Below are 14,268 nucleotides of genomic sequence, written 5' to 3'. Positions count from 1 at the left end.
TTGCCAATCAGAGCTATCATAATTTGGATGATGTTATGCTGAAATGTTACAAATTGCTACATCTATCCATTCTGTTAGTAATCTAGGAAACAAGGGCGCATGGCGCTTACGTGAAGTCCGTGAATGCACCACGGGCCTGGGTTCTCCTTCTACGTCAATGACACTGGGCGGTTCATGAATGGGTTTTTGAAGTGGGAGGGCCCGCTATCTGACTTTACCAGTCAGGGGAAAAGTAGGTGTTGCACTGAAGTGTTTGGTTTGGTGCGATGCAGCTTCATGACTGTTTTTAAACACACAAGCAGCGGTTCACTGTGTGTACGGACTGCAGCGGAGCGTTTGACAAGCATCCTCCAACCGGTGAGACGAGCAGGCTAACAACAGCCGTGAAGCGGCGGGGAAAGCTAGCTTCATCCCAGCTACACGGCAGCCCAGAGCCAGAGAAGGGAGAGCCGCGTCGGCGAGCCATGGGGTTCCGCAAGAAAAACAAGAGCCCGCCGGTGCTGAGCCATGAGTTTGTGATCCAAAATCACGCCGACATGGTTTCGTGTTTGGCCATGATAATCCTCCTCGGCCTGATGTTCGAGGTACTGTGTGATTGGACAGGAGCTGTGGTTAGCAGAGTGATGTTAGCTGCTGCTAACTATCGTTAGCTGATATGACAGCAGCAGTCCAGGGGCAGGGCGCTAGCGTGTCTCTCTCTTTCCCTTCTCACCTTCTCATGTGTCTCACTAAGTGCCAAAGAACATGGCGAGGAGGCCCACTGGCACAGCATACAGGTCATTTTACCAGTCGGCTAATCCATTGCCTTTATAGAAAATCAATACATGTGCATTTGGCAACAACATAGTTAGGCTAAATGTCTGCCTGCATGCTGCACATTTGATTACCAGCCCTCTGGTAGGACAGAGCAACTATAGCTGACTTTGAATGCAACAATATACTGACCTGTCACCACCCAAACTCCACCAGAACGCTACCAGACTGAAAATATTATTTGATAAAAAGACCATATTTTGTCTCGATTAACCTATACCTGTGTGGATACGGATGGGTTATAAGCTTAGTAGCCTACATAATTAATCATTCCTAGGGGGAAGTGGAGCCCATGATACACATTCATTTGGATACAATAAGAGTCATTGTACTAGTTTAACATGTACCTAATATTTCCTAGATACCCCTGAGAGCCCCTGCAAGCCCCTGGAGGTCCCCAGACCCCAGCTATGGGACTCTGTGAATTTAGAATCTTGCGGTGACACTGCAGTCCTCACCAATTACATACTCACATTAAATGATGAATATGTGCACCTGTCAAAAAATGGTATCATGACTGAAAGTGAGATTCACAAAATAACATGGAATAATCCAAAACGATTATACACATGTTTATTACAGTATTGGTTTATTAGCGGAAAGGCTTTGCCTCTTTTATACAAAATATGTCCATGGTCAGTCGCAAACTCTTTTCCCTGACTCAGAATCACTCAGTTGATCCTGTTTCCTTCTTTGTGTTCCAGGTCACAGCCAAGTTTGCCATCATGTTCATCACAGTCCAGTACAACGTAACACAAGTTCTTGGTGAGCTGAAGTTTGTAGGTCCAGTGATCATTCGACCACAAGATAAATCAAGTTAACAATAACAACGATAACAATTTGAGTTTTTGATAAAAGCGCAGCACTTCATTGGTTGTTTATTCTGCCTCTTTAGCCATTGTTTAGGTGTTAAGTTTTTAACTTTGTTTCTCTTTTGTTGCAGATGAAAAGAGTGATCCAGTTAACCATTACCAGTATGGCCCTAAAGATGTGGCCACTGTGTTTTTCTACCTGCTTATTGGGGTCATCCTTCATGCCCTGATACAAGAATATATTCTCGATGTGAGTACATCAATATCCAAACTCAGCAGCCGTAACAATAGGCTCACATTGTTTGTTGTTTTGCACACACAGCGTTTTGTTTTGTTCCTTTACCTAAGCATATAAAGACGGTATGAGAGAAACAGAAACTGCAGAAGAATTTCTCAGCCTCTATTTCTGTCAGATTGCACAATGTCAAATGTGTACGTCTAGTTTTTCCATTTCTAAAGCATCAAATAATCCCTCATGCGTTTGTTCTGTTCTGGTCCATGTTAAGATTTGGATAGCTGTTTGACAGTAATCAGGTTCAATCTTTCCAGCTGCATGTGTACTCAAGCCTAATAACGGAAAAAGATGTTTATGTTTCTCCTGACTTTTTTGTGTCTTTGATGCCAGTTCCCAGTGGGAAATCATTAATTAAAAAAACATATTTTTGGCCATTCTAGCTATTCCAAATGCATTTACGGTTTACGAAATAGGGTCCAAAATCCTTGTTCTGTGTACGAAATGCATCAATTTGGGATTCAGTGTTTTGCACTAGGGCATGATGAGTGGAGGATCAAAACACTAACCCTGCAATAACAGACAACCCACGCCCCTTCCTGAGACGCCCTGACTGAAGACAGACTTAAAAAACGTAAAACTATCCTAAAAAATTTTGCGTAAGAAGGAGAAAGTACTCGATTGATGACTACAGTTAATGTTAGAATTGTGACAGTTATAACTCAGTTGCAGGCAGTGTTAATGTAATTAACCTCATCAATCAAATAGTGACAACTATTCTACAAATATCTGTGCAATAGAAAAAGTGACGCAGATTTAAATGATAATAAAAAGGATGGAACTAAATGTCCCCCACGTCAATATGTGAAATATACTGTATGTGTTCAACTGTGTGTTATTATTTGTTTAATTTCAGAAAATGAACAGGAGGTTGCACCTGTCAAAAACCAAACACAGCAAGTTCAATGAGTCTGGACAGCTCGCAGCATTCTACCTGTTCTCCTTCATCTGGGGCTGCAGCATCCTAACAGCGGTAAGAGTTACGAGTCACAGAGACACACAGTCCCAGTCTGTGTGAAGCTTCATCTTACGCCATGTCTCTTTTTCGCTCACAGGAGGACTTTGCAACAAATCCTACTTTTTTATGGGAGGGTTACCCGCACACTCACATGGTGTAAGTAAAGATTCCTACACATCAGGAGCTCATATTTTACAAATCCTAAACACAATATTCCAATTTTAAATGAGTTCTACTACTATTTTCATTCAAGTGTTCAAGTTTCAAGTATGTTGAGCATATGATAATAGTTTAATCTCTTTTTAAAATACATGATGCACTGTAATGGTTACTTCTTTGGAATTGTTGGGATTCATCTTATCTTCTATCACAGTCCAAGCTAATGTCAGAGATCATAGTTTAGGATATGATTCCTTTCAATTTTCATACTGGTTCTTACTTGTACTTGCAAGTCAGAAGTTATAGAACAGGCACCATGCACGACATGACCTGTTGTATATTGTCATGATATAACTTCTGTCCAATCCAAAATAACACCCAGTTTCTCACCTCTGCCATCCTGTCTGTCTAGTTTTCAGGTCAAGTTCTTCTACATTTGCCAAATTGCCTATTGGCTCCATGCACTTCCTGAGCTGTACTTTCAAAAAGTACGGAAGGTAAGGGTCATTTAAAAAAAAAAAAAGTCACACTTGAAAGCAAGTTATTGTGGTCTTGTCTTGACCGAGTGCGAGTTGGCACGTCGGCACAAGTGAAAGAAAATAGCGTCAACTTGAATTCGGGTTTTACAGCCACATTAACCATATCACTTCTTAAAGGTCCCATGGCATGGTGGTCTTTGGATGCCTTTATATGGACCTTAGTTGTCCCCTAATACTGTATCTGCAGTCTCTTTCCCAAAATTCAGCCTTGGTGCAGAATTACAGCCACTAGAGCCAAAATGAGCTTTCCTAAGGACGTGCCATTTCTGTGTCTGTAGCTTTTGAGAAGGAGAGAGGGAGGTGCAAGGTGAAGGCTGGGGGTGTGGCCTTGAGCAACTGCCACTTTGCTCGTTTGAAAGCCATGATGTCTCTCTCATGGGTGGGCCAAATTCTCTGGGCGGGCAAAGAAGAGAAAGGGGAGGTAACCTTGCCCCTGTTGACCTCATAAGGAGCAAGATTCTAGATCGGCCCATCTAAGCTTTTATTTTCTCAAAGGCAGAGCAGGATACCCCGGGCTCTGTTTACACCTAATGCCATTTCTAGGCACTGGGGGACCATAGGCAGGCTTGGGGACCGCATATTGATGTGAAAATGTCATGCCATGCAACCTTTAACAAATGAAGTGCTGAAGAGCTTGAGTCTTATGGTCCTGCCTTCCAATGTGTCAACAGTCACACATCAGAATACGATAATTTTTTTTTTTTTACTAATGGTCAAGGTTTTTATGCATTAGCCTCTGCAGTCTGTAACCCATGATGAGTGCATTGGTGTTCACTGTATACCTCAGGTGGTTAATGTCTCCTTTAAACACTGCTAATCCCTGCTGGCGTTTTTATGTTCCTCCTTGAGGAATCAGCGGAGGACTGTGCAGATGTGGAATATAGAGCATGTCGGGGCTGGGAACAATTGCACCTCTATTGCACTACTTAAATACAAGCAAGGATTACATATTTTTTCTTGTTTAAATAATAAGCTGTTCAGTTATCAGTTAACATTTTTACTACTCCAAAAGCATTTTGATTTGAGATTTGTTGGATAACGCATGTGTGTTATAGCTGTTTAGTTGATATGTTTTATGTACTTTTTAGAGCTAACATATGTCAAGGATTAAATTTGCATAGACAATTTATCATAATGTCTACGCTAAAAGGTGGTTAATGAGTCCAGGCTGCATTTTAAGGGTTTCACACTGGAAAGAAAATCATTGCTCCTCAGGAATGTGTCACTACACAGTAAGTAAAGCGATTAAAATCCACAACATAAGTAGATCCTTCATGTCCAAAGTTAAATATGCAACATGGCAAAGTGTTTTGTCACCCTTCAGAGCAAACTACTGTTTGTGGTAGTTGGTGCTCCTGCTCTCACACAACACAACACAAACTCTCCCCCTTTGTTTTATTTCCACAGGAGGACATCCCCCGCCAGCTCTACTACATTTGCCTTTACGTTGTCCACATCACTGGTGCTTATGTCTTAAAGTGAGTGAAATATTTAATTTTTCTGAGCGTATGTGCTCTTGAGGGCGAAATAAAGAAGCATAATGGACAACTCTTAAGGCATTAACCCTTACATATTCTAGGTATATCTCTCCCAAATATCTCATTTATCCTGACAATGACTGCAAGCGACCTAGTGCTTTTTGCTATTGCAGTAAAATGTGTATAAAAGGAAACAATTGGTACATCATTAGGAGTTAACAACACAGACACTACCTGACAACCTGACGCTAAGATAAGAGCCTACTACTCAGTATATTTATGTTTATAGAGTCACTGTTTTTTTCTTCAAGTGATAGACAGAGTAGTTGCTCAGTTATCAGCCCATTTGACTTTTGTTCATTGACCTCACACAATCCCATAAAGATCCTATCTGAACTCAAAGCCAGGTTAGCTATAAGAAGAGTAGCTGATAGTGTTCAGTGTTGTCTCCTTTCTTTCTTTATATGCTGAGTTGTCCTTGGTTAATTCTATGTTGCTGGGGCAACCCACTAGCTCACCCAGTAAAAGCGTGCACGCCATGTAGGCTTAGGCCTCTGCAGCGGCCTGGGTTCGAATCCAACATGTGGCCCTTTGTTTGTGTGTCATCCCCCATCCCTCTCCCTCCTTTCCCATATATCCACTGTCACTAGCAAATAAAGGGGAAAAAAGCCCCCCAAAAAATCTTTAAAAAATAAATACAAATTCCTATGTTGCTGTCCCTCTCTCTCTGCTTCCCGTCTGTTTAGCCTCCACCGACTGGGCTTGGTGTTGTTGGTGCCTCACTACCTGGTGGAGCTCCTGTTCCACGCTTCTCGCCTCTTCTACTTCAGTGATGAGAACAAGCAGAAGGGGTATTGCTTTTCAGTCATTTTGAATTAACATATCATGCCTTTCTGTTTGACCTACCTGATTTAAAAAAAAATAATAATAAATAATCCTTTTTTTTTTTTTTACAGTTTTACTCTGTGGGCTCTACTTTTTGTCATCGCCCGCCTCCTCACCCTCACACTCTCAGTTCTGACGTTTGGCTTCGGGCTGCCCCGTACAGAAAACCAGGGCTTTTCCTTAGCAGAAGGCAACTTCAATGTGCTCACCATAAGGCAAGTCCAGATGGCAATTTACAGGAAGAGCCCTAATGTCTAGTACCTAGCTCATTTACTACAACCATTTAACTTAAAAATGAAAGTTTGGTTTTCCTGTTCACAGGTTAAATCACTTTTACTCTTGTAAACGTTTTTAAACTTTTTAATATGTGTCTTCCCAACCCTTCAGAATGACTTGTCTGGCAGCCATCTGCCTCACACAGGCTTGGATGATGTGGAAATTCATTAACTTCCAGTTGAAAAAGTGGAGGGAGCACAGCCAGAACCAGGCCTTAAAGAAGAAGGCGGTCAGCCCAAAGATCAAGCCTCCCAAAAGGGAGCCTACAAGGGGTGAGTGTTCAAGAACCCTGAGCATCTGGTCAGTCAACCAAATGTAGACATAACGTGATCCTGTGTTTCAGTTTATAATTCAGATTTCTTTTGTAACATTTGTCATTGTTGAACATGTACATCTGAAATCTCTTTGATCAGGAATGTTTCTAACCCCATGTCTTGTCAGGAGGCGCTGCCAATGGGGTTGTGAAGTCCGAGGATAAAACATCCCCACGGGCAAGAAAAACCAAAGCTTCATAGAGATGGAAGAACAGGTGAAATAATGTGACATAATGTCTTTACACAACTTCAAATTTTGTCTACTGCTCCCAAAAACAGATGTTTAAGCGCACTAAGAAACCTTACCTTACACAAACTTGTTTTTGAAAAAAGTTCAGTGTTCACGGTCAGCTAGACATGTTTCTTATTAATTTGGGTTCTCTGCAGATTGGATGCTGGCATGACAGTGTTGGGTTTGATGCTTTAACAGGATAGATTTTAAAGTGTCCTTTTGTGTAAAACTACGATCACTCGCCGGATTCTTTAATCAGTTAACGTCACCGTAACTTGAAAAGCAAATTTTGACTTCAGGGCAACTTAATGTGTTCATTTACAGATTAACTGTGTGGGGTGTCATTTTAAGTTTGGGCCTTATTCAGTTAAACTTACGACATAAGCCACGGACTCAAGTCCCAAAATAAAGCCTTTCCTGCTTCGTAAGACTGCTCTTATAGTATATTCTACTGTTGTCAGGAAAAGATCCTAAATTAATTGAATCGCTCCAGAGGAATATTTGTGCTATTTAGGTATTTAGCATAGCTGCAGCCAGAGAACTGAGGCTTGTACTCAACTCCTTGATCATGTACTGTCATTATTTGACAGCCTTTGCCTTTGATATCCAACATGTTACAGGATTGAGGCACTTTTGTATTTTTGTTTGCTTTTATCACTAGCCTGGTAATGCGTGTCGGCCTGTTACAGAGACTTGTCCTGGTACGGTGACCCACCAAGAAGAAGCTGCACTGTAACCTGTGATGCTGTACTGTATGCATACAGTTACACCTTTTTATAATGGCATTATTGAAAAATTAAGCAAGAAACTGTGTTTGAGGCTGTGATTCGGTCTTGTATATGGTAATGTCACTGCATGAAGGCTAAAGACTTTACGGCTCGTTCCTACCTGTGCTGTTGAGTTTGCATCTCTCACACACACAAGCATTCAGTGGCCTTTTTTTCAAATGCTGCAAAATGTTTGGTTATTTATTTTGCCATATACTACAGATAGTTATTATTTGATATACTTTGACAAGCTGTGACCAGCAAACACCGTGGTACATGGCAACTGCATTTAGTTAATCCAGAACAATCCAATCTTTCTTCAAGTGTCCTTATAATGTCAGCGATGTGTACTGTATCACTCGTTCTGCTTGTGTTACTTTCTGTTTGCCTTCTCTGTTCGCTTTTTTATTCTCGGGTATCGGGGGACAAGCTTTCCACCGCTTACATTAGTTACATCCCATGGTGCACTGGGAGGTGTGTTTGTAAGGGGAAGTGTTTGTATGCCTGTACACTTAACTTGTGTGTGTGCAGTAGTGTTTTTGCCTACTGTGTATGTGAATTAACTGGGCGTGAATGTTTATGATGGTGGGGAGGACAACAATGTTTATTACTTGTCTCATAAAATAATTATTGCCTGTGTGCAGAGCATGAAATGTGACAATCTGTTCATTGACTCCTGAACTGCTTTTATATTTTTCATTTTTTCACAATCCTATCCTTTCCTTCCTTTCACTTTGGTTGGGCCCGTCTCAGTTCCCAACATGCTTCTGTATGTGAAACACTGAGTTATGGATTGTTGTATGTTCTATAGGTTATCGGTTACTAAATGCTTCTGTGTTCAATGTCTCTGCCCCTCAGATGCCCATTTCCTGTGTGAGCGAGACTCTGTGATTTCTTTTTGTCAAATGTGGCATGTTTTGTTGTTTCTGCGTCACCTTTCAATAATCCTGACATTGCTATGGAGCACACGTATTGTACTGTTGGCCATACTCTCTCCTCTCCTGGACCTGGAGTACTGCTCTACCACTAAACCACTGTGTATGTAAAGCTCTGTGCAGAAAAGACTGTAAAGACCTGTCTGCAGACAGTTGGAGTTTGGAGTCTTAGTCCAGAGCAGGGGTGAGATGAAGATGCTATTAATTTCTGCTCCCTTTAGCGCTCCTTATTGGGTTTTGATGGTCTTTTGAAGCCTTATGTCTGTGTATGGCCGTGTCATAGGAGGGATGGAGGAGCAGAGGACTTATGTACCAGCCTGTTAATAAACTGTCTCAGATGTAAAAGAGAAGAAAAAAAAAACTGACTTAACCCGACACTGTACTTAAATATGTGTCAGATTTTTAAGCTATTTTTATAGAGGGGAAACTCACTGTTAAATTCACTGTTGTTCAGTACATACGTGTGAATATTTGTTTTGCATCCATATTGATATGAAGTGTTTTTATAGAATGAAGCTTGATGAACTGTTAGCGTGGATAAGCATTGTGGTATGAGTGTAAACATTTATTTAGCCTAAGGGTTTATTTAACGTCAGGCCTTATTAGAGCAAAGTGAACTCTGTTTTATAACAGTGCTCAGTTAACACTATGCTGCAGGCGTATGCACTGCAGCTTTCACAACTACATGTACAATAGTAAAGTTCACATTCACACTGACACTAGTCATCCACACATCTGTTAAAATATAGTATCTGAGGAGCAAATGGTGAACTCAGTGTGTCATTTGGTCCTGCAGGTGTTGTCTCAGTATTTGTGATTAGAGGCCCAAACGAACAGTGAAACCATCTGTAAGCCTCGCTTGCTCATCAGATGTCCCACTGTACAACAATCAGCAGACGTTTAGGCTCTAAAACACACGCTACTCTGCAGTCCACAGCCCCCTATGCTTTGAGACACAATAGCCTGTATAATCCCACAGGAATGCACTTCTTTTTATTTATTTTTGCATAGTATGCATTATGTCTGAGCACCATAACACTGTTCACTTGAGCTGTTTCTGGATTGATTCTCAGTGAATTACATTTGCTCGATTTCAAACTGTGTGCATTTTGTTAGTGTTGAAAACTAAAAAAGGCTGCAATGATTTAACTGTATCAGCAACCTCTAGGTGGCAACAATCATTAATGCATTTCAACTAAAAAGACCTGCTCACCAGACATACGTTTATTATATTCTGTTATTTCATTCTGCATTGTCCTTAGTTTGTTTTTATTTTGATGCTTTTTTGTAGATGTTGAAATATATTTCCTTTTTAAATATGTTGTCTCTGAACTGCTCTGATGGTATATATTTATGCAAGTTTTTGTGAGTTCTGATCATTTTAATTTGTCACATTTTTTTATTTCATGTTTGAATAAAGCTTTTATTCATTGAACAAACTTGTTGAACATGTTTTTTTAACATACTGCTCACAGGTTGAGTAGTAGAACTGTCTCCATGGGAACTTCATGAAAAATAAAATAACAATGCTTGCGAAACCACTGCAGTTTCTAACTACACAGTAAATTATAAGAGCTGTAGATAATTACCCACTCCTAGGTGAACCAGCAGATAAAATGTCATTGACAAAGCAGAGAATACACAACAGATATTGTTTCTTAGGCTTCCCTCTCTCACCTCCTGCATATTATACATTTCCACCTATTTCACTCTAGGATATATTTAAGGACCGACTGTATTTTAAACATTTTTCATTTATACTACCCATTGGGGATGGTGTCAGGAGAAATATTGGCCAAATCCTACTTATTTGCCAGGAACCACCAGGGGGCAAGGGTGAGCTTCTTGCCTGAGGGACAGAAGTAGTCTGCAGGGGCATAGCTGCATACAGACCTGCATTAATAAATCACGATTCCGAGTGAGAACGACAGAAACATTGTCTTAACACCCAGTATGCAGCTCAACACTCTTAAAGTGACTAGTATGAACAGAATGAAGCTAACAGCTTGCACTTTGTTTATCAAAATATGGGAGTATATTTTAGATGGGAGACCTCCACCTTGACTTGTGCAATTTGACTGGTAGGTCACTCTAAACATGATATCTGCATCCATGGATGGTGAGCAATGAGCACAACACAGAGGAGAGACACCTGCAGCTCACTGCTAATGTGTTGTGTAGTTTCAGAGTAATGGGTTTTCTCTGGGCAATCAGACAGCATGATGGATCAGTGGGAACTAGAGAGGCAGGCTGGAGCTCTGCAGGGTCAATACAAGGACAGGAGTTCACACACACACACACTCTCCATCACACACATGCACAATGATAGCTGTATCCTCAACCCAAACGTACATGACCTGAGTCCAACAGCAGGAACCAACTAAGGCGAGGGATAAAAAAAATTACTATTCCACTATTTTTTTCTGTAATTCTTCCCCTTCATCCAATGAGGATAAATCTCTAGCTGAATCATCAGTATTATGTGTAATTTCCATATAAATTAGCTTCATTAAAAGGGGAGTACTTTCTTATTTAACGAAGCTCATTTGAAATTCTGTATTTAATAAGACATGCAATCCCAGACTTGCAGACTAATAGCCAACAATTAGCAGGACTGGAGCGTGTGTGTGTGTGTGTGTGTGTGTGTGTGTGTGTGGGGTTGTGCACCTTTATGTTTTTAAATGTGTGTGTCTGTATAATCTCTTGGTAATGTTGTCGTCCCTCCGTGATATTTTCGTTTATTGTCCCAAATGAGCAAATTGGGCAGCAGCTGCTCTTCTAGCCAGGTTTACTTGCAGTGACCCATGAAGCACAATGGAGATCTAAGACGTTTGTGAGCTCACGGCTGTTTGTGAGCGAGCAGACGAGAGGGGAGTATGTAGCAGGTGTAGACCAATGAAGGACAGAGTGTAGCAGGGGTGAAAACATCTGGAGGGATTAGAGGCATGGGAATGAAAAGCAGACGGAGGAAGTGAAGACAAAATGGTAAAGGAAGTGGGACAAAGAGAAACAGACAAATGGAGAGCACTGTCAAGCAGAGTGCTATGATTTACAGTAGAACGAAGCAGAATAATGGATGGAAGAGTGTGTGTATTGTGAAGAGGAGAGCAGTGCCCTATCTATGTCCATCAGAGCCGGCAAATGCAAATTAGATGCAGAGGAAAGGTGGAAAAAAAAAACAGTGAGATGAATAAGCCACTAATGACTGGATGGGATGAAAATGGGATGTTAGTAGGTATATTTCATCCAACCTTTATTCAATGGATTTTTCCAGGACCTTATTCATTATCCAGCTTTCTATCAGTTAGTGTGTGCATGTTTATGTTATTATTTTAATTAGCCAAGTCAATTTAGAACAAGGTCTGATTTAGTAATGGCTTGGCAATTTAAAGCAAACTACGTTTTGATGCAAAATTGAGGGAAAGGCGAAAAGAAGAATAACAATATGAGACAAGATTTTTTCAAAGGGCTATGAAGCTAAACATTACTGCTTGTGTGTGGAAGTTCATTAATATCAAAACAAGTGAAAGAGAATAAAAACAAATTTAAATGGAAATCAGTCTTCAAGTCAAGATTTAAAATCACAGATCAAGTTCTGAGAATAACCAGGGACAGAATGAGTGTAATAAATTTCTGAGAAACATTGTCACAAGAATTGAAGAACCAGGGCCTCATTTGTTGCATATCTTTTTGCACATGTCTTGGTACCCCTATGAAAAGTTCATGGGCGCCGCTGAGTGTGTTAGCTGTTAGTTTGCTAGCTACACACCGACTAGCCCTGTATGTAGTCACTAGGTCACCAAGCCTCAAGCAATGGCTATTTTATGAAAAAAGGCATTTTTTGTTGCTGGCCTGGTCTCATTTCTTTCTGGTGTGACCCCACCATCATGTCACCTCCCAGCATGATCCATTAGCTTTGTCATTTGTCTCCAGACACCAACAGTGAAATACATAGGTATAAGTTTAAAAAGCCAGCATATAGACATATCCTCCTAAAAACTTAGACTCCTGTGCCAAGACTGCTGGGAAAATTGAGATCACATGTTACACTAAATGCACGCAAAATCAGGATGTTGCACTTAAAACTTGTGTCATGCTTCCAAAGCTGTCTGCGTGAGCTCTCAAACCTGCATTGAATACAGCCTTTGTATTCATTTGTTCTGTGCTCTCTCAATAGCGTTGCAGTTAATAAACTGACCTATTTATGGACATTATGTTTTTTAAGAGCTTTTGTACTATTGTAGTGAGTCCTTACAGCTGTTTGCAAGACAAAGGCAAAACATGAGTGTGTGGCGTGTTGCAGTGCAAGCTAGTGAAGAACCCAGTTATGGAGTCAGCACGTGTCCCTTTTTTTGCCTCAGGCGTTCTCGTTGAGCAACACAGAAATCAACAAAATATGTAGAGGGAATGTGATTTATGCTCGTCCTCTAGACTGTTGAACGTTTTCTGTGTGTTTGAATGTGGCTGTGCACTCAAAAGCTGTGCATCTGGAACATGAATCTTAACACACCTACATGCATGTGCATTCACACACACATGGCCCAGCCGGTAACTGGGACAGCTGACAGAGCTAGCGGGGTCACGTGTGTTTATACAGTCTCATCTGTTCCTCCGTTGCCTGAACTCTCTTGGTAACACACGGTCTGTGCACTCTTCCACGGTGACAATAAACACACAACGCCAGGCTCCATCTTCTCCATCTCAGTCATGCCTCTGCCGCCTTTGAGGGTTTTGTTTTTCCAAACAGAAACTTTATCGTCCCTTGAGGCTTTCCAATCAGTGATTCTACAACTGCCCCCGTTTTTGCTTTATCTGTTCAATCATGTTGTATTGATTTTGCATTGGATGATGCTGAGGTACGTTTCCCAACCAGAAATGGAGGCACTGGGTGATGGATAAGTGGGACAGGAGCATATGGCACATGATGTCAAACCAATTGTTTCCCACAGCTCCATCTTTATTTTTCCTACTTTGTCTATTTTTTTTACTTTTGTGTAATTTCTCAAGTACCGTTTTATACATTATTACACAAATATATATTTATATACATAATGTATATATTAATACAAGTGCATATCACTTCAGCTTCAGAGTCCAAGTTGGGGAGAGGTGGTGCTGATGGTTAATATTAAGAAAAACGTATCATAGGCAAGCATAAAGGTGTATAGTAAATGTATGCACCACTATTCATACTGTGTATATTTACATATACAGTACATACAAATAGGGTTGCAACTAATGGTTATAATAATTGTTGACTTACCTTCTAGTTATGTTAAGATAAATCTGGGACTATGGGAATGTTTGGGATTTTTGTTACGATTAGTATAATTGCAACAGCATTTTCTGCATATTGGTTGCTTCTTTTCTGTCCTTCTCTCCCTCACAGCTGTGTGTGTGTGTGTGCAACTGCATGCTGGTTGCTGTTCCACTACTCTCCTGAAGCCTGGTAGCTACCTGTTTAGAATTTTAATCAGCTTCCCACTTCCTCTGACTTTCCCACAACTTTCTTTGCAGTCCCCTAAATTCTCACCTAACAATAAACTGTGTGCTGGTAAATAAAACATGATCATCTTCTGTCAGCACTGTAAACTTTTAACAGATTGCTATCAGGCAGCAAGTGTGCTTCATTGCATCTTTGAGAATTATGGTCAAGTCGAAATCTGTTGGTTGTGTGTGTACTTGCATGTGTTTCTTCACATTACATTTCATTTTCTGCCATTTCCGTTTTCCTTTAGCCTCAGGCAACAATATGGAATTTTCCAAATGTTCATAATATTGTGGTTTCAAATATTGTGGAACTGCAAA

General features: G+C 40.6%; 1 protein-coding gene across 1 annotated transcript; it reads left to right on the top strand.

Moving 5' to 3' along the window:
* The first annotated feature begins 155 nt into the window (after window positions 1-155).
* On the top strand, window positions 156-9,656 carry zgc:113278 (uncharacterized protein LOC541528 homolog). Its single transcript, XM_034877262.1, has 12 exons — window positions 156-584; window positions 1,518-1,578; window positions 1,757-1,875; window positions 2,774-2,890; window positions 2,973-3,031; window positions 3,447-3,531; window positions 4,981-5,051; window positions 5,798-5,902; window positions 6,008-6,151; window positions 6,324-6,484; window positions 6,654-6,741; window positions 7,448-9,656. Exons 1-11 carry the CDS (start codon window positions 465-467, stop codon window positions 6,725-6,727), a joined length of 1,116 nt encoding a protein of 371 aa, XP_034733153.1. The 5' UTR covers window positions 156-464; the 3' UTR covers window positions 6,728-6,741; window positions 7,448-9,656.
* Window positions 9,657-14,268: the final 4,612 nt, after the last annotated feature.

The sequence above is a fragment of the Etheostoma cragini genome, chromosome 7 (genome assembly GCF_013103735.1).
Source record: "Etheostoma cragini isolate CJK2018 chromosome 7, CSU_Ecrag_1.0, whole genome shotgun sequence".
Classification (NCBI taxonomy): Eukaryota; Metazoa; Chordata; class Actinopteri; order Perciformes; family Percidae; genus Etheostoma; species Etheostoma cragini.
Note: the sequence above shows the minus strand (reverse complement) of the source record. Positions and strands in the feature narration are given on the sequence as shown.

Excerpts from the sequence above, each read along its gene's own strand:
- zgc:113278 (XM_034877262.1), top strand. The coding sequence starts at position 465 with ATGGGGTTCCGCAAGAAAAACAAGAGCCCGCCGGTGCTGAGCCATGAG. Across the intron at positions 1,579-1,756 it reads CAACGTAACACAAGTTCTTG|ATGAAAAGAGTGATCCAGTT; the intron begins GTGAGCTGAAGT and ends CTTTTGTTGCAG. Across the intron at positions 3,032-3,446 it reads TACCCGCACACTCACATGGT|TTTTCAGGTCAAGTTCTTCT; the intron begins GTAAGTAAAGAT and ends CTGTCTGTCTAG.